General features: G+C 39.8%; 1 protein-coding gene across 1 annotated transcript; it reads right to left on the bottom strand.

Annotated features, from left to right (window-relative positions):
* Positions 1–406: 406 nt before the first annotated feature.
* Positions 407–25303, bottom strand: fancd2 (FA complementation group D2). Its single transcript, XM_078798530.1, has 44 exons — positions 25138–25303; positions 24858–24927; positions 24459–24593; positions 24312–24379; positions 22335–22441; positions 22190–22250; positions 22047–22099; positions 21906–21984; positions 21704–21828; positions 21554–21641; positions 20502–20606; positions 17997–18097; positions 17790–17901; positions 17679–17714; positions 16054–16200; positions 15844–15978; positions 15623–15754; positions 15319–15423; positions 15122–15231; positions 14994–15048; positions 14806–14925; positions 13224–13297; positions 13006–13149; positions 12840–12934; positions 12649–12764; positions 12468–12576; positions 12310–12408; positions 12147–12241; positions 10910–11050; positions 10658–10774; positions 9418–9546; positions 9237–9355; positions 9043–9153; positions 8837–8967; positions 8645–8744; positions 8368–8490; positions 8192–8285; positions 5754–5825; positions 5626–5664; positions 5471–5545; positions 5301–5375; positions 2706–2852; positions 2523–2624; positions 407–1163 (listed from the first exon to the last, which is right to left on the bottom strand). Exons 2-44 carry the CDS (start codon positions 24925–24927, stop codon positions 1068–1070), a joined length of 4347 nt encoding a protein of 1448 aa, XP_078654656.1. The 5' UTR covers positions 25138–25303; the 3' UTR covers positions 407–1067.

Below are 25303 nucleotides of genomic sequence, written 5' to 3'. Positions count from 1 at the left end.
AGTGTGTACAATATATTTAAACACAACAAAACACACAAAAATGTAAAATAATCAGAAGGGAACTGATAGAGATTCACGACAGTCCACCTGGTATTATTGTATCTGTAAAATTGTCATGCAATCTGCTATTATTATTTTTTATATTTATATTTAAATATTTTAAAAATAATAAAATATTATAATTACAATAAAATTGTAATAATAATTATTATATTATTATTATGTAAAATAGGCAAATATAACAATAATATTATATATAATTAATATAATAATTAGCATTAATATAATAATTATAATAATCATAATAGTTCTAATAATAATTATAATAATAATAATAATAATTATTATTATTATTATGTGCTTGTGTCCCTTTTTTCAGGAGCACTTTGTAAACAACAGACCATGTCAAAAAAGGAAATTGATAAAACCATCAAAAGGTTGGCTCAGGCCATGATGCCAGGTTGTATGTTGACTTTAAATGAAATACTTTGGAAAGATTGGGCGGGCCGTATTCAAACACTTGGCGGGCCGGATGTGGCCCCCGGGCCGTAGTTTGCCCACCCCTGGTATAGAGGGAGGGGAGCCACCTGGAGTGGCCCGGCAAGGTGCACTGTATCTGGCCACAAGCTCTGAGCATCTGGGGTGCCCTGATACGGAGGTCAGGAGACCCAGAATACAGGGGAGGGAGCCACCTGCTGCGGCCCAGGAAGGTGCATTGCATTCGGGCACACACGCCGAGCAGCCGGTGTGACGCCATGGAGGTCTCTGGCAAAGGTTTTGCACTTTTCAACGGCCATGGTGATGGCTTTTCATACGGTTTGATAAGATATTTTGTAAGCTTGATGGGGATTTTTTTCCTCAATTGTGGAGCATTTAATATACCTAGTTTGTTAAAGTGAATGTTTGTTTACAATTGAGCTCTGGGGAAGTTAGGACAGGCCGTCACGTCGATATTCTGGTAGCAAACATGTCAATAAAGAAACTTTCTAAGGTGAGTGTATTTGGGATTGGACTCGAGCATAAAAGCAGAATTCCATCCATTTTCATTTTGTTAGTGGAATCACACCCTAAGAATCATCAGAGTCACCCGTGTCCTCCTGCAGGTCATTCTCCTCGCTGCCAAGCTTCCTTTTTGCCTCGCCATCGCTGTCGCCGTCTCGACCCTGAGGGGGAAAACACAACTGCCGTTATGAAGCCGTTTGCATAACGCACCGTGAAGGCAAATCTCCTTCAACGAGAAGGACCGGGTGTGGGTCTCATCAGGCACGTCGCCCTGTTTCGCTTGCAGCGGCGGGCGGCTGTTATTCGTCCGTCTTCCCTCCTGCCAAACTTTTAAGCCCCCACGTTGCTTGCTTTGTGTCACGCTCACTTTTCCACTGGTGTATTCCGCTTGCCGAGGCTGAGTGTTTTCTTCCGTTTCCACGACCCCGTTCAGCTACGAGGCCTGGAATGTTAAGTCGCTCAGCTTGTACATAAAAAGTCACAACGGGTGTGCCCACTTTTTCCAGCGAGAGGCACACAGTGAAAAATAGCACTTTAATATGTTATGCTAGGTATACAGTATATACAGGATTTCAAAATAAAATTGCATTTCAGCTTTGTGAGGTGGAAAGGCTTATTAGTATCAACTTCCTTCTTTGCTCATTTTCCCCTTTTTTATTTTTTTTTCAACTTCATGATAAATATACTTTTCCACATGAGTATTTTGTGTAAAATTGTGAAGAATATAACTTTTTTCTCTTTTTTCCATTTTGACTATTCTTGTAAAATTATAGCTATTTTTTCTATTTATGCAGTTTTTTTCAACTATTTTAACTTTTTTCTTTTGAATTTTCTTCTTAGTTACGACTTTATTCTTAGAACTTTCTCCGCAAATTCTTGTCCAAAAATGACTTTTTTTTTTAAAATATGACTTAATAACAATTTTTTTGCTTGCAACTAAAAATCACATTATTATTCTTCATTGTATTACAAGTTTATTCTAGTAAAATTTAATTGATATTTTTCTTCTTTGTAGAAGAGGATATTTTTCCTTTAACCTTTTGTTTGTTCTCGTAGAATTACAACTTTTTAAAATCATTTATTCAGCTTTTTTTCCCTACCGTTTTAACTTTGTCATTTTTCTTGTCCTAGTTATGATTTTATTACCGTAATATTTGGACTTCATTCTCGTCACATTGGACCTTTTTCCTGTCACCTAACTATCCAAAAACAATACCTTTTTGTTGTTGTGTTTTTTATATGATGGATTAAAAACATATTTTTTGCTGTAATATTTCGAGTCAATGCAACAAAAAAATCAGCTTATTATTCTTCATAATATTACAAGTTTTATTGTTATAAAATTGCATATTTTCGTCTCTGTAGAAGAGGACATTTTTCTCTCAATATTTTGACTTTATTGGCGTAAAAATTCCAGCTATTTTTTTCATGATGCAATTTTTCTCAGGTCCGGCTAACTTCCTGGTAGCATCGGTAGCTGGATGACTACCACCCCAAGATGTCTAAAAAGTGTCCATTACCTCCTCCTCTGATTGGTCCTGTGGAGGCGGCTGCTCGTCTTCCTCCCGTTCCTCATCGTCCTCCTCACTTTCTTGTGACCTTTGAGAAAGAATCTCCTCACCCTGCAGAGCACATGATCCTTACACAGCAGACCGTACGCACGTATGGAGGATTACCCGGTCACACACGTCCGAGGTGAATACCTTCAGGTTGCGGTTCTTGAGGTTGCCCATCCAAAAGGCGCCCTGGCAGTTGTGGAGGGTGAGCATGGCCTTCACCCTGTACACAAACAGCTCCAGGCTCTTCTTCACGGCCGGCACGTGGTTGGTCAAGCTGGTATCCTGGTGAATCTGAGCCATCCATGACAAAGCCGCTCGGTTACGTTTCATTCACAGTCACATTATTAGAGCCCGGTAGACATGAAATAACACCCCTATAGTCACCCTTACAGTCCTATTACCCAATATAGTAGACATAAAAAGAGAAAACAAAGACATAGAAAACATGTTTACAGCCTTCTAAATACGCTTTTTTTAGCATTATTAGAGCCCTGTATCCATGAAATAACACCCCTATAGTAAGCCTTACAGTCCTATTACCCAAAATAGACATAAAAAGAGAGAATAAGACATAGAAAACATGTTTACAGCCTTCTAAATACGCTTTTTTAGCATTATTAGAGCCCTGTATCCATGAAATAACACCCCTATAGTCAGCCTTACAATCCTATTACCCAATATAGTAGACATAAAAAGAGAAAATAAGACATAGAAAACCTGTTTACAGCCTTCTAAATACGCTTTTTAACATTAGAGCCCTGTAGACATTAAATAACACCCCTATAGTCACCCTTACAGTCCTATTACCTAAAATAGACATAAAAAGAGAAAATAAGACATAGAAAACCTGTTTACAGCCTTCTAAATACGCTTTTCAACATTAGAGCCCTGTAGACATGAAATAACACCCCTATAGTCACCCTTACAGTCCTATTACCCAATAAAGTAGACATATAAAGAGAAAATAAGACATAGAAAACCTGTTTACATCCTTCTAAATACGCTTTTTAACATTATTAGAGCCCTGTAGACATGAAATAACACCCCTATAGTCACCTTTACCGTCCTGTTACCCAATATAGTAGGCATAAAAAAAGAAAATAAGACAGAGAAAACCTGTTTACAGCCTTCTAAATACGCTTTTTAACATTAGAGCCCTGTAGACATGAAATAACACCCCTATAGTCACCCTTACAGTCCTATTACCCAATAAAGTAGACATATAAAGAGAAAATAAGACATAGAAAACCTGTTTACAGCCTTCTAAATACGCTTTTTAACATTATTAGAGCCCTGTAGACATGAAATAACACCCCTATAGTCACCTTTACCGTCCTGTTACCCAATATAGTAGACATAAAAAAAGAAAATAAGACATAGAAAACCTGTTTACAGCCTTCTAAATACGCTTTTTAACATTAGAGCCCTGTAGACATGAAATAACACCCCTATAGTCACCCTTACAGTCCTATTACCTAAAATAGACATAAAAAGAGAAAATAAGACATAGAAAACCTGTTTACAGCCTTCTAAATACGCCCTTTTAGCATTATCAGAGCCCTGTATCCATGAAATAACACCCCTATAGTCACATTTACCATCCTGTTACCCAATAAAGTAGACATATAAAGAGAAAATAAGACATAGAAAACCTGTTTACAGCCTTCTAAATACGCTTTTTAACATTATTAGAGCCCTGTAGACATGAAATAACACCCCTATAGTCACCTTTACCGTCCTGTTACCCAATATAGTAGACATAAAAAAAGAAAATAAGAGAGAAAACCTGTTTACAGCCTTCTAAATACGCTTTTTAACATTAGAGCCCTGTAGACATTAAATAACACCCCTATAGTCACCCTTACAGTCCTATTACGTAAAATAGACATAAAAAGAGAAAATAAGACATAGAAAACCTGTTTACAGCCTTCTAAATACGCCTTTTTAGCATTATCAGAGCCCTGTATCCATGAAATAACACCCCTATAGTCACCTTTACCGTCCTGTTACCCAATATAGTAGACACATAAAGAGAAAATAAGACATAAAAAACCTGTTTACAGCCTTCTAAGTACACTTTTTAACATTATTAGAGCCCTGTAGACATGAAATAACACCCCTATAGTCACATTTACCGTCCTGTTACCCAATAAAGTAGACATATAAAGAGAAAATAAGACATAGAAAACCTTTTTACCGCCTTCTAAATACGCTTTAACATTATTAGAGCCCTGTAGACATGAAATAACACCCCTATAGTCACCCTTACAGTCCTATTACCCAATATAGTAGACATAAAAAGAGAATAAGACATAGAAAACATGTTTACAGCCTTCTAAATACGCTTTTTAACATTATTAGAGCCCCGTAGACATGAAATAACACCCCTATAGTCACCTTTACCATCCTGTTACCCAATAAAGTAGACATAAAAAGAGAATAAGACATAAAAAAAACCTGTTTACAGCCTTCTAAATACGCTTTTTTAGCATTACTAGAGCCCTGTAGACATGAAATAACACCCCTATAGTCACCTTTACCGTCCTGTTAAGATTACTGCCACCTAGTGAGCAGTGTGCAATACTACATATAATTTAGTCTTTGGATGCATCTTCTACTTCATTTTTATGCTTGCAAATGCTGTGTAAAACGTGCTTAATAGTGCATACTTTTTAGCCTGTATGGAAAGGGATCTACTGCAGACTAAAGGAAGTGTGTTTGTGTGTGATGGGCAGCAACCTTGGAGTGTCCACACATGTGATGGAGCTGGCGGGTGCTGAGCTGGAAGGTCTTCAACAGGTTCTGAACGTCCTCCTGAGAGAAGAAACGCAGCATGGTGGGTGCGCCAGGGATGCTTCATGTTGTGCTGGACGCACCCCACGGCTGTGGGGTCTTTCACGGTGCCTCACCTTGTGTCTTTTAAAACTCAGGTCCAGGAGCGGCATCCCCAACTTCAGGAAAGTCTCCAGGAAAAGGCGTCCATACTTGAAGCCATAAAGATAAAGAAGGTGTGATCGGGTTCAAAGTACAAACACACCTCGGCGTGCAGAGGAAAAAAAGGTACCTTAAGGCACACGTTGACCACAGGCCTGGAATCAAACACCTGCACAGCAGAGTGAGCTTCAGTTGAGACGATAAAGTGCAATAAAAGTCATAAAAAGAAACGTGGGAAGAGCCAACGGATGAAGACACCTTGACGAGGTTGACCAGGATGTGAAAGTCCCGCACCGCCAGGTTCCATGTCAGCAGCTTCTCCGTCTGAGCCTGAAGATGGGAGGACACACACGGAATGTCACAAAAACGTCTCCTGGAGGCATCTTGCTTTAATACTTATATTATATACTTATATTATTGCTTTTAATACTTATTACTTAGGTAATAGATATGTCAAAGTAACTATAGGGGTGCTATTTCATATCTGGAGGGCTCTAATAATGCGATAAAATGACCTTTAAAATGTCATTCATGTCTTATTTTCTCTTATAATGTCTACTATATTAGGTAATAAATATGTCAAAGTAACTATAGGGGTGCTATTTCATATCTGGAGGGCTCTAATAATGCAATAAAATGACCTTTAAAATGTCATTAATGTCTTATTTTCTCTTATAATATCTACCATATTAGGTAATAAATATGTCAAAGTAACTATAGGGGTGCTATTTCATATATGGAGGGCTCTAATGCGATAAAATGACCTTTAAAATGTCATTCATGTCTTATTTTCTCTTATAATATCTACCATATTAGGTAATAGATATGTCAAAGTTACTATAGGGGTGCTATTTCATATCTGGAGGGCTCTAATAATGCGATAAAATGACCTTTAAAATGTCATTAATGTCTTATTTTCTCTTATAATGTCTACTATATTAGGTAATAGATATGTCAAAGTAACTATAGGGGTGCTATTTCATATCTGGAGGGCTCTAATAATGCGATAAAATGACCTTAAAAATGTCATTAATGTCTTATTTTCTCTTATAATATCTACTATATTAGGTAATAGATATGTCAAAGTAACTATAGGGGTGCTATTTCATATCTGGAAGGCTCTAATAATGCGATAAAATGACCTTTAAAATGTCATTCATGTCTTATTTTCTCTTATAATATCTACCATATTAGGTAATAAATATGTCAAAGTTACTATAGGGGTGCTATTTCATATCTGGAGGGCTCTAATAATGCGATAAAATGACCTTAAAAATGTCATTGTCTTATTTTCTCTTATAATATCTACTATATTAGGTAATAGATATGCCAAAGTAACTATAGGGGTGCTATTTCATATCTGGAGGGCTCTAATAATGTGATAAAATGACCTTTAAAATGTTATGTCTTATTTTCTCTTATAATATCTACCATATTAGGTAATAGATATGTCAAAGTAACTATAGGGGTGCTATTTCATATCTGGAGGGCTCTAATAATGCGATAAAATGACCTTAAAAATGTCATTAATGTCTTATTTTCTCTTATAATGTCTACTATATTAGGTAATAAATATGTCAAAGTAACTATAGGGGTGCTATTTCATATCTGGAGGGCTCTAATAATGCGATAAAATGACCTTTAAAATGTCATTCATGTCTTATTTTCTCTTATAATATCTACCATATTAGGTATTAAATATGTCAAAGTAACTATAGGGGTGCTATTTCATATCTGGAGGGCTCTAATAATGCGATAAAATGACCTTTAAAATGTCATTAATGTCTTATTTTCTCTTATAATATCTACTATATTAGGTAATAGATATGTCAAAGTAACTATAGGGGTGCTATTTCATATCTGGAGGGCTCTAATAATGCAATAAAATGACCTTAAAAATGTCATTAATGTCTTATTTTCTCTTCTAATATCTACTATATTAGGTAATAGATATGTCAAAGTAACTATAGGGGTGCTATTTCATATCTGGAGGGCTCTAATAATGCGATAAAATGACCTTTAAAATGTTATTAATGTCTTATTTTCTCTTATAATATCTACCATATTAGGTAATAAATATGTCAAAATAACTATAGGGGTGCTATTTGGCTCTAATAATGCGATAAAATGACCTTCAAAAGGTCATTAATGTCTTATTTTCTCTTATAATATCTACTATATTAGGTAATAGATATGTAAAAGTAACTATAGGGGTGCTATCTCATATCTGGAGGGCTCTAATAATGCAATAAAATGACCTTTAAAGGTAATTGATGTCTTATTTTCTCTTATAATATCTACTATATTAGGTAATAGATATGTAAAAGTAACTATAGGGGTGCTATTTCATATCTGGAGGGCTCTAATAATGCGATAAAATGACCTTTAAAAGGTCATTGATGTCTTATTTTCTCTTATAATATCTACCATATTAGGTAATAGATATGTAAAAGTAACTATAGGGGTGTTATTTCATGAGTGGAGGGCTCTAATAATGTTAAAAAGTGTATTTAGAAGGTGGCAAGGTGAAAGTATCCCATATGTAAATATCATGGGAACTTCCTTATCACAGTTTGTCACGGTTGGGTCTGGAACCAATGAACCGCCATGACGGGATGAGGGATCACTGTATGAGCGGCACGGCCAACAAGGAGCATCTCTGGTTAGTTTGTTTAGGGTGACACCTAGTGGCAGACCTCACTGCTGTCGCTGCTTTTGCCCGATGGAATCCTTCGGATTGATTTTTCCAGCTCGGTCATCAGGACTTTATAGAATACCAGGAAGGTCTGCCTTTAAGGAAAAGGATGGATGACAGAATATGAGACAGAATCCAAGAGAGACACAACAATGATGATGATGATGGTGGGTTTACCTGGTCAGCGTCGGCCAAGCGGCAGAACTCTCATCTTTGGATGCATTGATAATCTGAGGGAAGCCTTCATTGGCGATTTCCTCCACTGCCTTTAAAACATCGTCAATGTTCCTCAGGTAGATGCTGCAGGAGGGAAAACAACGTTTTATTGGGAATGTTTTATTCAGGTTTATAAAAACATAAAAAGTTCAACTAAATTCAAATGCAAACCTTTCTGTTAGATTAAAAAAAAAAATCTTTGGTAATAAAGAAAGCAACGAGGGTTGATCGTGTTAACCTTAGGACAGTCTGAAGTGCTTCATTGAATTTGGTCCCTCGTTGCTTCTCTCCGTCGACCGTCAGCCATGGCTGCCTCAAGAAGCTCAGAGCGAGCGAAGCTAAATCCACAAAACAACAATTGACACTAAAGTGGGAGCGGGGGGGGGGAGTTGGGTATACTGTATCATGGCTAAAAAGTGTGAGGACCCACCAGCCGCTTCCCTGTACGCGGCAGGGTTCCCCCCTTTCTCCGACACGGCGGACAGAAGCTGACACAGGCACAGAGCCGAGCTGAGATTGGGAATGGTGCTGCGGAAGTTCAGCAGGTACTCCACGCTGGATCTGTCCACAAAGAAGATCAGCTGTGTGTCCACAAAAACTAAAAAAATATGGGATATTATTTGGAAGTCTTCTTACTTAACAACCAGCTCCAGGTTCAGCTCATCTCCTCCATCTTTCAGACGTCCTGCCAAAACACCCAAAGCCTTCTTCAGTAAGCTCCGATGGCCCGGCTGGCTGAATCCAGACCTGACATGTCAGAAGGACGCATACACTCAGCTGCTTCATCGTGGACAAAAAAGCCCGATGTGACGTAGCAGCCTTCTACCTACCAGCTGAAGACGGCGTTGAGGACCTGCAGGAGAAGGTGGCAGCATGATGATACCAGCTGATGCTCATGAGCGTCCACAGCGGGCCCGTCCACCATGCCGTCATTCTCGGAAAGCACCGTCTGAAGATGGAAAAGGGCGGGTGAGAGTTGAAACACAGATGGGCGTGGCAATCGTCCCGTACCTGGAAGCGGTTGTGGCAGTTCTCCAAGTGCGAGCAGAGGGCGGGCAGCAGCTGGACGCAGAAGGTGGCCACATCCTTGGGGCTCTTTTGCTGCAGGTGGGAGAAACCCACGCTCCTGTCGGCTCTGGCCTGTCGGGACGAAGATGGCAAGAAAGCTCCGATTTGTGTGCAGATCTAAGTCTGACTAATGAAATAGATTTTACTTTGAGGTCAGTCAGACATTTTGCATTATTTTTATTGTTTGATTAATTTTTTCTCCATTATTATGTTTTTAAATCTGACTTTATTTGTATTTTATTATAAATATAATTTTGTTAATTTTTATAAATTAATAATAATATTTTAATAGATTTTTAAAAAACATTTTCAACTTTTATTTTATTCGCGTATATTTGAAAAAAAGGTTTCCACCATTTTTTCTTTACTTTTAATTCAGACTTTTTTGCTATTAATTTTAAATATATTTTTGTAATTTTTATAAACAAAGCTGTCTGATTTGGACTGAGTGCTGCCGGTTCAGGTGTGTCAATATACGTGAATATGCTGCATGAATATACTACAAGAATAAAGTCGTAATATTATAGTAAAAAAAAGTCATTAATATCGGGGGAAACACTGAAATAGAATATAAAAAAGAATAAAATAAAAATTAAAATGTCTTAAAATGTCTTATTCTAATGAGAAAAAAATTCACAAATTTATCAGGAAAATAATGTCATTTTAGTAGTTAAAAAATGTAGCTAAATAGGTGTAGAGAGGTAGATGGGTAAGATTCATTGCACAATATTATATGAGTCATAAATCATAAGGTCATAAATATAAGGTTAAAATATGTTAGAGGAAAAAATACATTTTACAAAATAAAGGGAAATATTTTACGAGAATAAAACCGGAATATTGTGATTTTTTTATTTTAAAAAAATTGTTTTTTCTTCTTTTTTACGCATTATTTATTTCTTAAATGTAAATACATTTCAATGAATTGTGAAAATAAAATATATAAAAATATTTGTTTCATTATAAATAACAAAAACAATTTAAAAAAGAAATATATTTTAAAACTACAATAATAAATCTATAAACATGGGCATATGAAACATAAAACATAAAATAATAATTAAAAAAATAAAATGAGGTCTGGGCTTCCCCACTGAGACTGCTGCCCCCACGACCCGGACAAAATAATATGGTGGGCCAAATCTGGCCCTCTGGCCTTCAGTTTAACACCCAGGCGGCGTACCTTGAGGAATGGCGCTCTCTTGGCCGGGGCGGCTGTCAGACAAAACTCCAGCTTGCGTAGCATATCTTCCAGAAGGAAAATCAGCTCTGCTGAGCCCAACAGAACCTCTTCTCGTTTCTACGGGAGTTGTAAAAGGTCAAAGTGCATGTGCACACAAAACCCGTTCAATTCCAAGTGAAGAGGATGAATCTCAATTTCACCCAAGTGGTTTGAAATCTGGATTGGACCCTGACCATGACTCCACCATCTCACCTTGGTTTGAAGCTCAGAGTCCAGCAAGGAGCGAGACAGCAAGCCGCACTGAAGCACGCTGAGCACCTCCATGTCCAGCTCCCTGAAAAACGACCTGTAGGACGGCAGGTTGACTCCCTGCCGGGTCTCCTTCTCCGGTTCCTGCAACAACAAGAACGTCTCATCAACTACGCTACCATTTGAATGCAGACTGTATAAGACTCGGGACTCCTGCATTGAGGCCATTTTGTACGAGTAACTATTTAAAGTGAAGTGAGGTGCATTCAGGAACACCGCGTGTCGTTTATCTCTTGGGGATTTGATTTCATATTGGTGCATTTCTTATTGAATTTATTATTTATTACATTATTCATGTTATTGAAGCTTTTAAAATATTATTGTGATTGTGAGGGAGCTGCCAATCATCCCTCACTGATCAGGTGTATGCCCCACCTAGACACTGTCATGTTTCCTATTTGTGTATATAGCTGGCTTTTGTTATTTACACATATATTCTGGTTAGTACTTTAATTATATTTGTTTGCTATTTAACTTGTTTAATTGCCACTTTAGTTTAGTTTAGTTTAGCCATTTTTTTCCAACTTAAAATCTTACAGTGATAAAGAACATTGTGGGACAAAATTAGTTGTTTTTCTTGTTTTTGAGAACCAGCGCCATTTGAAAAGTAGCGTAAAATAAAAGTTAAATAAAAGTAAAATAAAGTAATGTAACATAGAGATATTTATCTGATTCATCACTGTTCAAATTAATCATGATTAATCACCATTAGTAGCTGTATTTTATGTACAGAAAGAGACAAATGGCAGGTTGAAGGTTGGTTTGTTTCTTTATGAGCAATTCTTTTTGCCCATTTATGCCACTATATTTAATGTTTCCATTTTAGGATTTGTTGTGTATTAACATAGAAAGTGAATGAACACATGAAAACTAATATAGTTATCATTGTGAATTACGATAAATAGAAGAAAATGATGATTGACGAGTTTCCTGAACGTTTCTTCGAATATTTCAAGCTCACAAAAGTATCGTGGTAACTTGGTAAAATCCATTATTGCATGTAAGAATCTAGCTTTCAGTCACTGAAGTTGATTTTTGTCCTGCAATTTTGTCCAGAATTATGACGCTGATATCGAATGTGATTGTATTCTTTCATTTTTCCCCTCAGCGGATGAACTGGGCTGACTTGTGTTTCTATGAAAGTCGCATCTCTAACTGATTTTTTTATTTTATTGCTCACCTGCTGGGTTTCATCTTCCTCCAGCTTGTCCTCCACCTGGGAGTTGCTTTCCGAGGAATTCTTTCCAGGCGCCTTCCTCTTCTTTCCTGAGCCATCTTAAAAAGATGAATTGATGTCATCTTTGAGTGCGATCCAAATATCTGCCGTGGTGCGTTTGGTTTACTTTTCTTTGTCTTATGAAGAGGAGCAGCGGTGCCAGATGATATCACGTCTGTGCTCTCTCCATCAAAGTTAGCCACAGGAGGAACGTAGCCAGGAGTTCCTGGACAAGACAAGAAGACGTGGATGCTGTGCATGTACGTTATGTACGGCCACGCTCACCTGCCAAAGCTCTCTCCAACAGGGTCTGGAGGTAGGTGATGTTCTGCAGACGGGTCATCACTTTCATCTTCATTTCTGGATCCTTCAGCCTGCAGAAGGCATTCACCAGCTGCCACAACACGGAAGAACTTTGCTCAGAAGATGCTAGTACACGACCCGCACCCGTGAGCTGTGAAGCTACCTCTCTGAACCAGTTGATGGTGTGAAAGAGTAAAGTGCAGAGGAACTCCTTCTCGACTTTGCACAGGCTCTCCATTTTCTCCACCACCTCCACGTCTGTTAGGATGAGGGGGCAGCCTGGACAAAACGGACACCCAGATGTTATCCGGCAGCCACACGGGGGAACAGCGACAGGAAGCGGCTTCTCCTCACCCAGCAAGGCATCGATCTCTTCTAGTTCTCCCTGGTTCTGCTTCTCCTCGCACAACCGGAGCAGGCGGAAGAACGGGGACAAACACAGAGGACTCCTGCAGATGGGAGAAGATAAAAAAAAGAGACATTGCAAAGTCACAAAGCAGACGAGTGTGAGGTGACTGACTTGTTGTCCTTCATGTCGCGACCACGCCGCTCTGCCTTGCGGTGGACGTCCTGGGCCAGCAGGGGCATCAGGTTGACGGCGATGCCCCCTTGGCTCTCCTCCTCGTCCAGGTCGTACATGACGCGAGCCGGGAAGGGGAAGGACCTGAGAGCGGAGAACGGGACGCCATTAGCTCATCAAGGCACTGACGTTGTTGGCTCCGACTGCCGCTCACCCACCCTTGGACGTCTGGACCCAGGTCCACAACAAAGTCACCCTGGAAGTCGTCCAAGACTCTCATGCTGATCTTCTCCTGTGCACGAGGACGTTTCATTTCATCACCTCACTCGTTTAAGCAGCACAGCTTCATCACACAATCAACTCTTCCTCATAATAAACTATTTTTCTCAAAGATCAACATATTTGGTTTTATAGTCTTGCCCATCTGAAGAAAAAATGCCACTAGAAAAATTGGCAGTATATAACTTGAATCATATTGGATTGGTTTTAATCTTTTACAAAATGAAAAATAGCAACAAAATATCAGCAAAAATGCACAAATACATTTATTGGGTTTTTCAGCAAACGTAAAATGATAGATACTTTATCCCCAAATTAATTCATTTCATGTTCAATGTTATGCTAACAGTTGACATATTAGCATGTTAGCATTTAAGCCATTTTCATATGTAGAAAAACTTCTATAGAAAGTAAGAGTAAGTGCTCCTATGCCGCGTGTTAGCATTGCTAACAGTTAGCATGTTAGCATTGCTAACAGTTAGCATGTCAGCATTGCTAACAGTTAGCATGTCAGCATTGCTAACAGTTAGCATGTCAGCATTGCTAACAGTTAGCATGTCAGCATTGCTAACAGTTAGCATGTCAGCATTGCTAACAGTTAGCATGTCAGCATTGCTAACAGTTAGCATGTCAGCATTGCTAACAGATAGCATGTCAGCATTGCTAACAGATAGCATGTCAGCATTGCTAACAGTTAGCATGTCAGCATTGCTAACAGTTAGCATGTCAGCATTGCTAACAGTTAGCATGTCAGCATTGCTAACAGTTAGCATGTCAGCATTGCTAACAGTTAGCATGTCAGCATTGCTAACAGTTAGCATGTCAGCATTGCTAACAGTTAGCATGTTAGCATTGCTAACAGTTAGCATGTTAGCATTGCTAACAAGTTAAAATTAGCATGTTCATGGGCCTTTAAAGTTATAAGCTTATATTGACCGTGTTTTTATGTTTAGTGTTAACATGTTACCAGCAACCATGTTAGCATTACTAGTAAATTAGCATTTAAAAATGCTAATTAAAAAAAATTAGCATGTTAGCTTTTTTCTGGGCCTTTAAAGTTATAAGCTTATATTGACCGTGTTTTTATGTTTAGTGTTAACATGTTACCAGCAACCATGTTAGCATTACTAGTAAATTAGTATTTAAAAATGCTAATTAAAAAAAATTAGCATGTTAGCTTTTTTCTGGGCCTTTAAGGTTGTAAGCTTATATTGACAGTGTTTTTATGTTTAGTGTTAACATGTTACCAGCAACCATGTTAGCATTACTAGTAAGGTAAATTAGCATATTGGATTTTTTTTGTGCTATTTTCAAAAGTACAAACTTACATAAACATTGGTTGCTGTGTTATTGTGTGACAGTGTATAAAAAAAAAATGTGTCCAGTAACGAGTTCCACAGTTTTTAACCGATTTTAACCACTGATGCATCAAAAACGGCTCATTTGTGAATAAGAAATCCTTTTGAGAGGCAATCCGCAGGTGTAGTACTGTACAAGTACTGTACTTTCATGGTCTCCCACCTGCACTTGCGGGTCCAGGGTGGAGGTCTGTATCAGATTAGCCAGCTCATCGTAGTAAAGAGCTGACGCTTCGGGCGAAGTCTCGCTGCTGGACTGCACCAGCTCCAAAAGAGCCGACAACTGCAACACAAACGTCTTACATGAGGTGGAAGAACCTGAAACGAAGACCAGAAGACCAGACAGTTTACCTGTCTGAACGTCTCGGGTGATAACGAGCCGTCGTGAGCATCTGTGTCATTTGGCCTGGATGGTGCAAAGGGCATGACGGAGAAATAAAAAAGACATGACAGAACATCAAGTGAGGGCGAGCCCCTACCTGAGCGCCCCCATGCTGCCTATGATCATCACGGCGCCGATGATCCCGATCCGTTTGTACTTGGGCACGGTGCTGGAGAGCTGCTTGCGAATCACAATGTGCATATCATCCTGAGGTGGGAAGTGAAAAACGGTGGTGTTAAAAAGGCCCCCCCAAACCCGCCCGAGGACAATAAAGAGTGAAATGATAGCGGGGACCTGGATGTGGGAGCCTTGCTGCGATCCAAACGCCAGCCTGCTCAGAAGATGGAAAAGTCTGCGAATCTGCTGTGGGGTGAGGTTGTCCAGGTAGTCCAAAATTCCCTGCAGGAAGGAATTCATTTTACGTATGAATGGTATGTCGTACGGCGGATTTGTTTCAGGCGTGCCTCACAAGTCACATGTTAACATTAGCATTATCCATCCTACCCTAAAAGGAGTAGGAAGAATCAGATAATAATCACAACCCGTGTCTGCATTTTGTCATGAAAGAAACAAAAAAACTCTGGCGTTCCCAACTGACCTTGACAAAAACGGCATAGGCCCCCATGGCTGAAGCTTGTTCCGTCACCAGGCCGCAGAGCAGCTCCAGGGCCATGTCCACCTCGCCGTCGACGCCGCTGCACACGTGGGTCACCAAGCAGCCCACCACCTCCTTGGAAAAAGCGCATGGCAGGTGTAAGGTAGGTGTTTAAAACCAAAGACCAGGCGATGCTGGTAGTTGGAATTGAACAGAACATCCACCTGCTGGCAGTAGGAATCAAAAGCAGAGAATGAATGTCGATACATGAGACCGCCAAACGGCACCACGCAGGGGTCCGGCGAACGCAGCAAGCTCTGAGCCAGCGCTAGGATGGAGGGGAAATACACTCTCAGGACCTGGAAGCCCAAGATCAGACATCAGACAAACCGTACGTGTCAATCATAAGTCACATCGCGGGAAAATGCGCTTGCCTGCGTGTTGTCCTTAAAGGTCTTCTGCAGCAGCGTCTCGGGGATCTGACCGCTCCGCACTTTAACCTTCAACACCCGTTCGGCCCCCCGTCGACTCTGGTTGGCGTTGGTGGAGTGGAGGATGAAGAGCACCAGCAGATCTATCACCTGATTGGTTGATTACCATGGAGGTATTCATTTAACAATTAGTTATCTCATGTAGCTTTGCTCTTCCAATGTTGCAGCTTCACCTTATTGTATTGCTAAAATAGATTCCTTATATATCATGCGGTGTAGTGGTTCAATTATTAGCCAAAAATATTAATATTTATGTGTGTATTTTATTGCCGAAATTGAGAATTTATATGCCTAAATGATGTAAAATGTATATATATATAAGGCATTGAAATATGTAGAATTCAACACTGGTCACTAGATGGCAGTAATGTAACAGTCATGTGACAATGACTACCGCAGGAAGTAAATTTAAAGTCATTTTCCCAAGAAAAAAAGTTGTGATTTCATGAGGAAAAAGTCATTTTTTTAGAATAAGGTTCTAATCACATGAGAGAAAAAAAATAACATCACTTTAGTACCATAAAGTTGACATCCTAAGTAAAAAAGTCGAAATCCTATTAAAAATACACAAAACAACAAATAAATTTGTGAAATTAGACTGCAGAAAAAGTCAACAAAGTCAAAATATTATGGCAATAAGTCATCATTAGGAGAAGCAAATTGACCGGAGGAAAGTTTAAATAGTTGGGAAACTTAACCGCGGAAGTGAAAAAAAAATAGCTGTAATTTTACAAGAATAAAGTCAAAATATTCTGGAAAAAAAGCAGAATTTCAGGAGAATGAAGCTGTAATATGATGATGACATTATAAGTCATTTCAAAGAGGTTGGGTGTTTTTTTTTTTGGAAAGTCCTAATATGAGAAAGAAAGAAAAAAAATTATTTGGGGAGATGAAAAAAACAAAAATTGTCGAAGGAAAAAACAAATAATTCATACTAGTAATACGCTTTTTATTAACCACCACCTCAAAGCTAAAATGCAGTTTTTCCCTTGAAATATATATAACTTAGCATATCTACATGTGTAGTTTCAAATACCCAGCAAGTCCAGCATCCTGAAGTCGCCGTTGAGATTTTTAAAAATAGGTTCAAGACCCATTTATTTAATTTAGCTTTTAACTCTTGCTCCTAGTATACTCTTTTTTTTTTTTTTTTTACTTTTGAACTTGACTTTTATCTAATGATTATTTTATACCCTATACCTTTTGTTTTGGATCTTAACCAAATGGAAAAAAAAAATGTGAAAGTGATCCCAAACTTTTGAGCGGTAGTGTATATTGGGTAATAGGAATGTACAGGTAACTATAGTGTTGTTATTCCATTTCTAGAGGGCTCTAATGTTAAAATGTGTATTCACAAGGTCATAAACAGGTGTTCTATGCTCTATCTACAAATGTATAAATGAAGAATTCCACTTCATGGAATTCACTTATCACTGTGGGGTCTAAGCCAGTCAAGCGTCATAAGTAAGGGATTATTGGGGTTATTTTTACCTTGGCTGTAGCACCGCATTATTAAAAAAAAAAAAAAGCCAAATCAATAAACTATGCAAACGTCACATGAAATTCACCTTGTGGTCCTCCACTTCTTCTACAGACTCGATCGCCTGTCAAAACAGCAACCAAGTCACTCAGACCGCTTTGTGTATAAAAGAGGGAGGGCATAAATCCCAATTGAGCACCTTGAGCCAGGCTTCAGACAGAGTCTTCTGGAAGCGCACTGCCGACTTGATGGCATCCACGACCAGCGTCACGACGTCCTGGCTGCCCTTGTTTGCTGTTGGGGACCTGGACCTGAAACACAGAACCGCACCGGTCCCGACTGTGCTCCCCATGACGAGTTCATCATCATGCATCCGTGCTTTGTACCGTTTACCCGTGATACCTACGCTGCTGCTACTTTGTTCTTCAGGCGGCTTTGGGACGCTTGGAGTACAGGAGGGAGAACACACTGCTCCAGTTCTAGTTTCTTACGAAGGCTACACACCACCTGTCCACACACACACATAACGGTGAGACACTGCAACGGCTCCCAGTACGAATGCCCACATTCCAAAAACATGCTAGGTTAATTAGCGACTCCAAATTGTCCATTGATTGGCTGGCCACCAGTCCAGGGTGTACCCCGCCTCTCGCCTGAAGACAGCTGGGATAGGCTCCAGCACCCCCGCGACCCTCATGAGGAATGAATGAATATGGTAGTGAAAATAGATACTTTATCTCCAAAAGAATTAATTTCATGTTCAATATTAGCATATTAACAGTTGACATATTAGCATGTTAGCATTTAAGCCATTTTCATATGTAGAAAAACTTATATAGAGAGTAAGAGTAAGTGCTCCTAAGTGTTAGCATGCTAACAGTTAGCATGTCAGCATTGCTAAAAAGTTAAAATTAGCATGTTAGCTTTTTTGGGGGCTTTTAAAGTTATAAGCTTATATTGACAGTGTTTTTAAGTTTAGTGTTAACATGTTACTAGCACCCATGTTAGCATTACTAGTAAATTAGCATTTAAAAATGCTAATTTAAAAAAATTAGCATGTTAGCTTTTTTGGGCCTTTAAAGTTATAAGCTTATATTGACAGTGTTTTTAAGTTTAGTGTTAACATGTTACCAGCAACCATGTTAGCATTACTAGTAAATTAGCATTTAAAAATGCTAATAAAAAAAAATTAGCATGTTAGCTTTTTGGGGCCTTTAAAGTTATAAGCTTATATTGACAGTGTTTTTAAGTTTAGTGTTAACATGTTACCAGCAACCATGTTAGCATTACTAGTAAATTAGCATTTAAAAATGCTAATAAAAAAAATTAGCATGTTAGCTTTTTTGGGCCTTTAAAGTTATAAGCTTATATTGACAGTGTTTTTATGTTTAGTGTTAACATGTTACCAGCAACCATGTTAGCATTACTAGTAAATTAGCATTTAAAAATGCTAATAAAAAAAAATTAGCATGTTAGCTTTTTGGGGCCTTTAAAGTTATAAGCTTATATTGACAGTGTTTTTAAGTTTAGTGTTAACATGTTACCAGCAACCATGTTAGCATTACTAGTAAATTAGCATTTAAAAATGCTAATAAAAAAAAATTAGCATGTTAGCTTTTTTGGGCCTTTAAAGTTATAAGCTTATATTGACAGTGTTTTTAAGTTTAGTGTTAACATGTTACCAGCAACCATGTTAGCATTACTAGTAAATTAGCATTTAAAAATGCTAATTAAAAAAAATTAGCATGTTAGCTTTTTTGGGCCTTTAAAGTTATAAGCTTATATTGACAGTGTTTTTAAGTTTAGTGTTAACATGTTACCAGCAACCATGTTAGCATTACTAGTAAATTAGCATTTAAAAATGCTAATAAAAAAAAATTAGCATGTTAGCTTTTTTGGGCCTTTAAAGTTATAAGCTTATATTGACAGTGTTTTTAAGTTTAGTGTTAACATGTTACCAGCAACCATGTTAGCATTACTAGTAAATTAGCATTTAAAAATGCTAATTAAAAAAAATTAGCATGTTAGCTTTTTTTGGGCCTTTAAAGTTATAAGCTTATATTGACAGTGTTTTTATGTTTAGTGTTAACATGTTACCAGCAACCATGTTAGCATTACTAGTAAATTAGCATTTAAAAAAATTAGCATGTTAGCTTTTTTCTGGGCCTTTAAAGTTATAAGCTTATATTGACCGTGTTTTATGTTTAGTGTTAACATGTTACCAGCAACCATGTTAGCAATACTAGTAAATTAGCATTTAAAAATGCTAATTTAAAAAAATTAGCATGTTAGCTTTTTTTGGGCGTTTAAAGTTATAAGCTTATATTGACAGTGTTTTTATGTTTAGTGTTAACATGTTACCAGCAACCATGTTAGCATTACCAGTAAGGTAAATTAGCATATTGGATTTTTTTTGTGCTATTTTCAAAAGCACAAACTTACATAAACATTGGTTGCTGTGTTATTGTGTTACAGCGTATAAAATTTTTTTGTCCAGTAACAAGTTCCACAGTTTTGAACCGATTTTAACCACTGATGCGTCCAGGGTGTACCCCGCCTCTCGCCCCAAGACAGCTGGGATAGGCTCCAGCACCCCCGCGAACTTTGTGAGGAAAAAGCGGTAGAAAATGATTGAATGAATTATTATCTTCATTGTCTGGTTTTGCTGTATTGAAACAATGTATTTTCTATGTAGGCTCTCCAATGGAACGGAGTATAAGAAATGTGAGAAATGTCCACGATTTGGCTGACTGTCTTTAAGGGGTGATGGCGGCTCCAATGAGCTAGATCCAATGAGCTAGAGCACGTTGTGGTGTTTCCACCGTCAACCATGTGACCGGAGATCACATCGGGGATGGCGTTTCATCAACAGACTACACAGACAGCATGCGCTAGGCGTGGTGCTCCTGACCTCATACGCATCAGAGGCTGAGACGGAGTGAAGGATGAACTTGACCACCACGGGAAGGTCTTCCAGCTGCACGGCAGCCACGGTGGACATCACTGCTCCGCGAACCTGAAACGATGGGAACAATACCGTATATTCATGCCTGATCAAAATGTCGAGACCAGTCGGAAAAATGCAAGAATGGACATTTTGTCCTGTTGGATCTTAAGGAGGGCTGCACGGCGGATAAGTGGTTAGCGCAAAACAAAGAATGAACGTAGTAAGAAAGCCATTCCAAACTTCTGAAAAAAGAAGTGAAGCTGAGGCTCAAGGAACAAAAGGACCATCCTCGGCCCAAATGAAGGTGGTGGCCAGTCAACAACCATCTGTCCATCTGTCATAAAAGGTTTTTAGAAGAAAAAAGCTCTTCATCGACGCCACAAAATTGGAATGTTTGGAATGAGCAGGAGAGCACCAAACATGGGACATTGAAAGGTGGAGGAAAGTTTTCTTCTCCCTGGACGGTCCTCATGGCTTCCAAGGAGATCCCACCTGAGATGTTTTCAACCATCATGATCCTTCAATGGAACAGTGGAGCTTCATGTGGTGCAGGGGCGTCAAACGGTGGCGGGGGCTGAAGGCCCTGGTCCAACACTTGACAAAGGACTTCTTCCAGAGGAATAAGCTGACTCTTTTAGACCATCCTGCATCTTCCCCTCATCTAAATCCAACGCATCTTCAGCACCTGGAGCAACATTCCCACTAGCCTCCTGGAAACGCTGGAATCATATTTTTCTGGAGGTTTAGTTTTTTTTAATTTTTCAGCTAATTTCTCTCTAATGCTTATTTGCAATACATTCCTCACTTACATTTTTTTATTCTTTTGTGTTTTGAAGTTCTACCAAGAACCTCCTGAAGATCCAACAATGCAAAAATGTACATTCTTGACATTTTTTTACTTCAAAATTTCACTCAGGAGGGTATAATGAAAACCTAATTGATGCCATTGTATAACATATATCAACCATTCATGTAAAAATGACTAACTCTACATCAGAGAGTTAAGAGTTAAGTACCTCAGTGAGTAATCCAGAGCTGAGGTTCAGGCTTGAAAGGGCATCCAAGATGGCCACCGTCAACCGAGTGCTCTCCTTCAGTAAAGACCTGCAGGGAAATGTTAATGATATGCACGTCTGCAAGCATGGCTGGTACTTGACGGCACATACTCGAGCTCCCGGGCGATGTCGTTGTGCAGGGAGTCTTCCAGTATCTCTGGCAGGCTGCTAATGATGTCACGCTGCACGTCCACGGGCGCCGCAGACAGCAGCTCCATGAGCTTGGCTGCCAGGTCCTGAGATATAGTAAGCACATGGACACGACGCTGAAGCCCACCGGAGGCCGTCAGCTGAAGAACGGACGATAAAGTACCTTGCAGTCCACAACTCTGTCCAGCCATTTGAGCTGGTTGATGATGAGACGTGGAATACTGAGCCCGGCCTCGTCCGTGCTGAGACACACATGAAGGCAACGTTACGTTGAAACAAATGTAACTGAACATGAAGTACTGACCTATTGAGCATATATTCAGGGAGTTTCTCAAGCAAGGTGTTAATGATCAGAGTCTACAAGCGGGGAAAAAGCAGATTATTATACATTATTCCAGAATAAAGTCCACTTTTTTAATTCTATTTTATTTGTATTCATCCTGGTACCTGAAGCATCTCAATCCCCAACAACATGCGCAGCAGGCTCTCCTGGAAGGAGCTGACGGAGCTGCAAATAGAAGAAAACATTCATAATTAAAAAAAAAAACTTCCTATGTCTTGAGTTTCGATGTGAATGACAGCTACTGTATACCTGGAATCTCCATCGGACAGTCTCGGGACACAAGGAAGCAGGCAATTCCGAAATCTGTCAGCATCCTCAATATACGACTCCAATCCACTGATGAATTCCTGCACAATCTGAGCAACGCCTTTGTTACTTAACAATAATATACGTATACTCCTATAATAGGGATGCGCCATAATTATTGGCCCAATATGAGGGAACTATGACATCATTCCAAAAAATATGATAACATTAAAAATAGCTCAGATAACCAATAACCAATATAACCAAGATTACTCATACTGCACGGGTGAGCGAATCAAGCGCTCCTTTCTCTCCTACCTGTGACGTTAACGGCCCATCCTAACGCCCCCTTAGCTGAGCTCAGCATTCACTTGCACAGCAATGAGGGGGGGAAAAAACTCATGGAGCACAAAAAAAAAACCTAACAGACTCCTGAAACAACCGTGCCGCAGCGTTTACAAAACCCAAAACGTTTGCCAGAGACCTCTGTGGCATCACACGGGCTACTTGGGGCGTGTGTCCGAATACAGTGCACCTTGCTGGGCCATACAAGGTCGCTCCCTGCCCTCTAAATTCTGGGTTTCCTGACCTCCATAGGGGCACACTGCCTGCTTGGAGCATGTGTCCGAATACGGTGCACCTTGCTGGGCCACACCAGGTGGCTCCCTCCCCTCTATACTCTGGTTCTCCAGACCCCCGTAGCGGCACAACGGCTGCTTGGAGTGTGTACCCAAATACAGTGCACCTTGCTGGGCCACACCAGGTGGCTCCCTCCCCTCTATACTCTGGTTCTCCAGACCCCCGTAGCGGCACAACGGCTGCTTGGAGTGTGTACCCAAATACAGTGCACCTTGCTGGGCCACACCAGGTGGCTCCCTCCCCTCTATACTCTGGTTCTCCAGACCCCCGTAGCGGCACAACGGCTGCTTGGAGTGTATACCCAAATACAGTGCACCTTGCTGGGCCACACCAGATGGCTCCCTCCCCTCTATACTCTGGTTCTCCAGACCCCCGTAGCGGCACAACGGCTGCTTGGAGTGTGTACCCAAATACAGTGCACCTTGCTGGGCCACACCAGGTGGCTCCCTCCCCTCTATACTCTGGTTCTCCAGACCCCCGTAGCGGCACAACGGCTGCTTGGAGTGTATACCCAAATACAGTGCACCTTGCTGGGCCACACCAGATGGCTCCCTCCCCTCTATACTCTGGTTCTCCAGACCCCCATAGCGGCACAACGGCTGCTTGGAGTGTGTACCCAAATACAGTGCACCTTGCGGGGCCACACCAAGTGGCTCCCTCCCCTCTATACTCTGGTTCTCATATCAATGTTGAGAAGCAGAAATCTTTCGGTATCGGTAAAGTAAAAAAAAAAAATAGCATCTCTAATATCTAATTTATATTTTTTCACCTCAAAAGGTGTGGTTTGTTTGTACAGTTTTCAACACTTAAAACTTATAATTAATATCAAATTTGAGAAGTATCATACCTTGTATATTGACACTAATTCAATGACCTACTTGACATGATTTTAAAAATGTGAATACATATACCTTTTTTTAAATTATACACTATACTGTATAAGGATGTATTATTTATATTTTTCAACTACTCTCTTAATGGAAATTACTCCTTGTTTTTTGCTATCCAATGTATTGTTTGTAAGCAGGGCTACAAGTTGTAATGGCAAAACCATCATCCTGATCTGATCCAGATCGCAGTACCGCGTACACCTAACATGTCCCACCAAGGGGTCCCACCTTGCTGACTTTTTTTTCCAATGACACTAGATCCCAGTGGGGCACTGTAGTATACTGCTTTTCATAAAATACTCCAGAAATCTAGGGCTAAATCATTCTTCTCCTCGTGGTCAATGCGCTCGTATCCCGCAGCATCCTTTTCCCCGACCGGGGTCAAGATTGGGCTTCAGTCCCCCCAAGTAAAAATCCGTAAATTACATAGTAGAGAAGTACGTATACTCACACCGGGGTATCTCGGGCTCTTCTGTAGCTTTTTCTGGATCCTCTTTTGAAACACCACCTGGTCAACAGCTGGACAGAGTAATACACACCAGCAGAAATGAACGGTGGATGACATTTATCCAAGAGTGTGTGTTTTTTAAAAACTCACCGATCTCGTTGGCTGTGCCGCCTCGTTTCAAGGTGACACCCGCCTCTCGTAGAAACACACTGAATACACTCTCCATGCTCTCGTCCGGTGCAGACGCCTTAGTCTGACGGCCACCTGTGCGACTCTTCTTCGCCTCTGTGAACGCATAGATTATGGCGTTCAAGATCATGTGTTTTTGTGCACCATTTCTTTCATGTTCTGGGCTTTGAGGGTGTGTGTTGCCATGTGCAGCATTTCCCACATTTATTTCATTGTGTTTATTTCTGACGTTTGTCCCATATGGGCCACCGTAGAGTCGGCTACTGTGAATGGTAAGGTATGACAGCTGGGATAGGCTCCAGCATTCCCGCGACCCTAGTGAGGGAAAACTGTAAAGAAAATGTATGGATGTTGTCTTACTGGCAGCAGCGGGGGCGTGGGCGTGTTTCTCTGCATTGTCCACAGTGGAGCTTCGCCTTTTCCGCATCATCTGATGAGATACAATGTTGGAAAGTTTATTTTCTACACCACGTGACCAGGTTAATAACAGCCACTACGGTACTGGTTCCAATGTGCTATTGCTAACGTTAGCTTTGAGACGACAGCAGCTTATAATGAGGGGGTGTCATAGCTTTAACAACTCTAAGTTTGTTACTCTTCTGGTTATCAAAACTGTTACAAACCCAGCCGCATTACGCACCGTTTAAAAGTTCCGGTGGACCCACACCAACAAGGATCACGCCGCCATACACTAGTTACTAAACATAATTTCGCGCCAATCTGTTGTACGTCATCGGTCAGCGTCCGGAGAGCGTCTGCATTTGGCTAACACCGTAAAACGTGAAATGACAAAACTAAAGGTAGTA

The sequence above is a fragment of the Doryrhamphus excisus genome, linkage group LG18, assembly GCF_037039965.1.
Source record: "Doryrhamphus excisus strain RoL-2023G ecotype Guam linkage group LG18, RoL_Dexc_Guam_v1.1, whole genome shotgun sequence".
In the NCBI taxonomy this organism is placed as follows: domain Eukaryota; kingdom Metazoa; phylum Chordata; class Actinopteri; order Syngnathiformes; family Syngnathidae; genus Doryrhamphus; species Doryrhamphus excisus.
Note: the sequence above shows the minus strand (reverse complement) of the source record. Positions and strands in the feature narration are given on the sequence as shown.

What these genes read in the sequence shown, in the direction of transcription:
- fancd2 (XM_078798530.1), bottom strand. Translation starts at nt 24,927, where the DNA reads ATGATGCGGAAAAGGCGAAGCTCCACTGTGGACAATGCAGAGAAACAC. An exon ending in CCCTGGACCCGCAAGTGCAG is followed by an intron (nt 13,298 to 14,805) that starts GTGGGAGACCAT and finishes CCTCGTGCACAG; the next exon opens with GAGAAGATCAGCATGAGAGT. An exon ending in CTCAACGCCGTCTTCAGCTG is followed by an intron (nt 9,154 to 9,236) that starts GTAGGTAGAAGG and finishes CTGACATGTCAG; the next exon opens with GTCTGGATTCAGCCAGCCGG.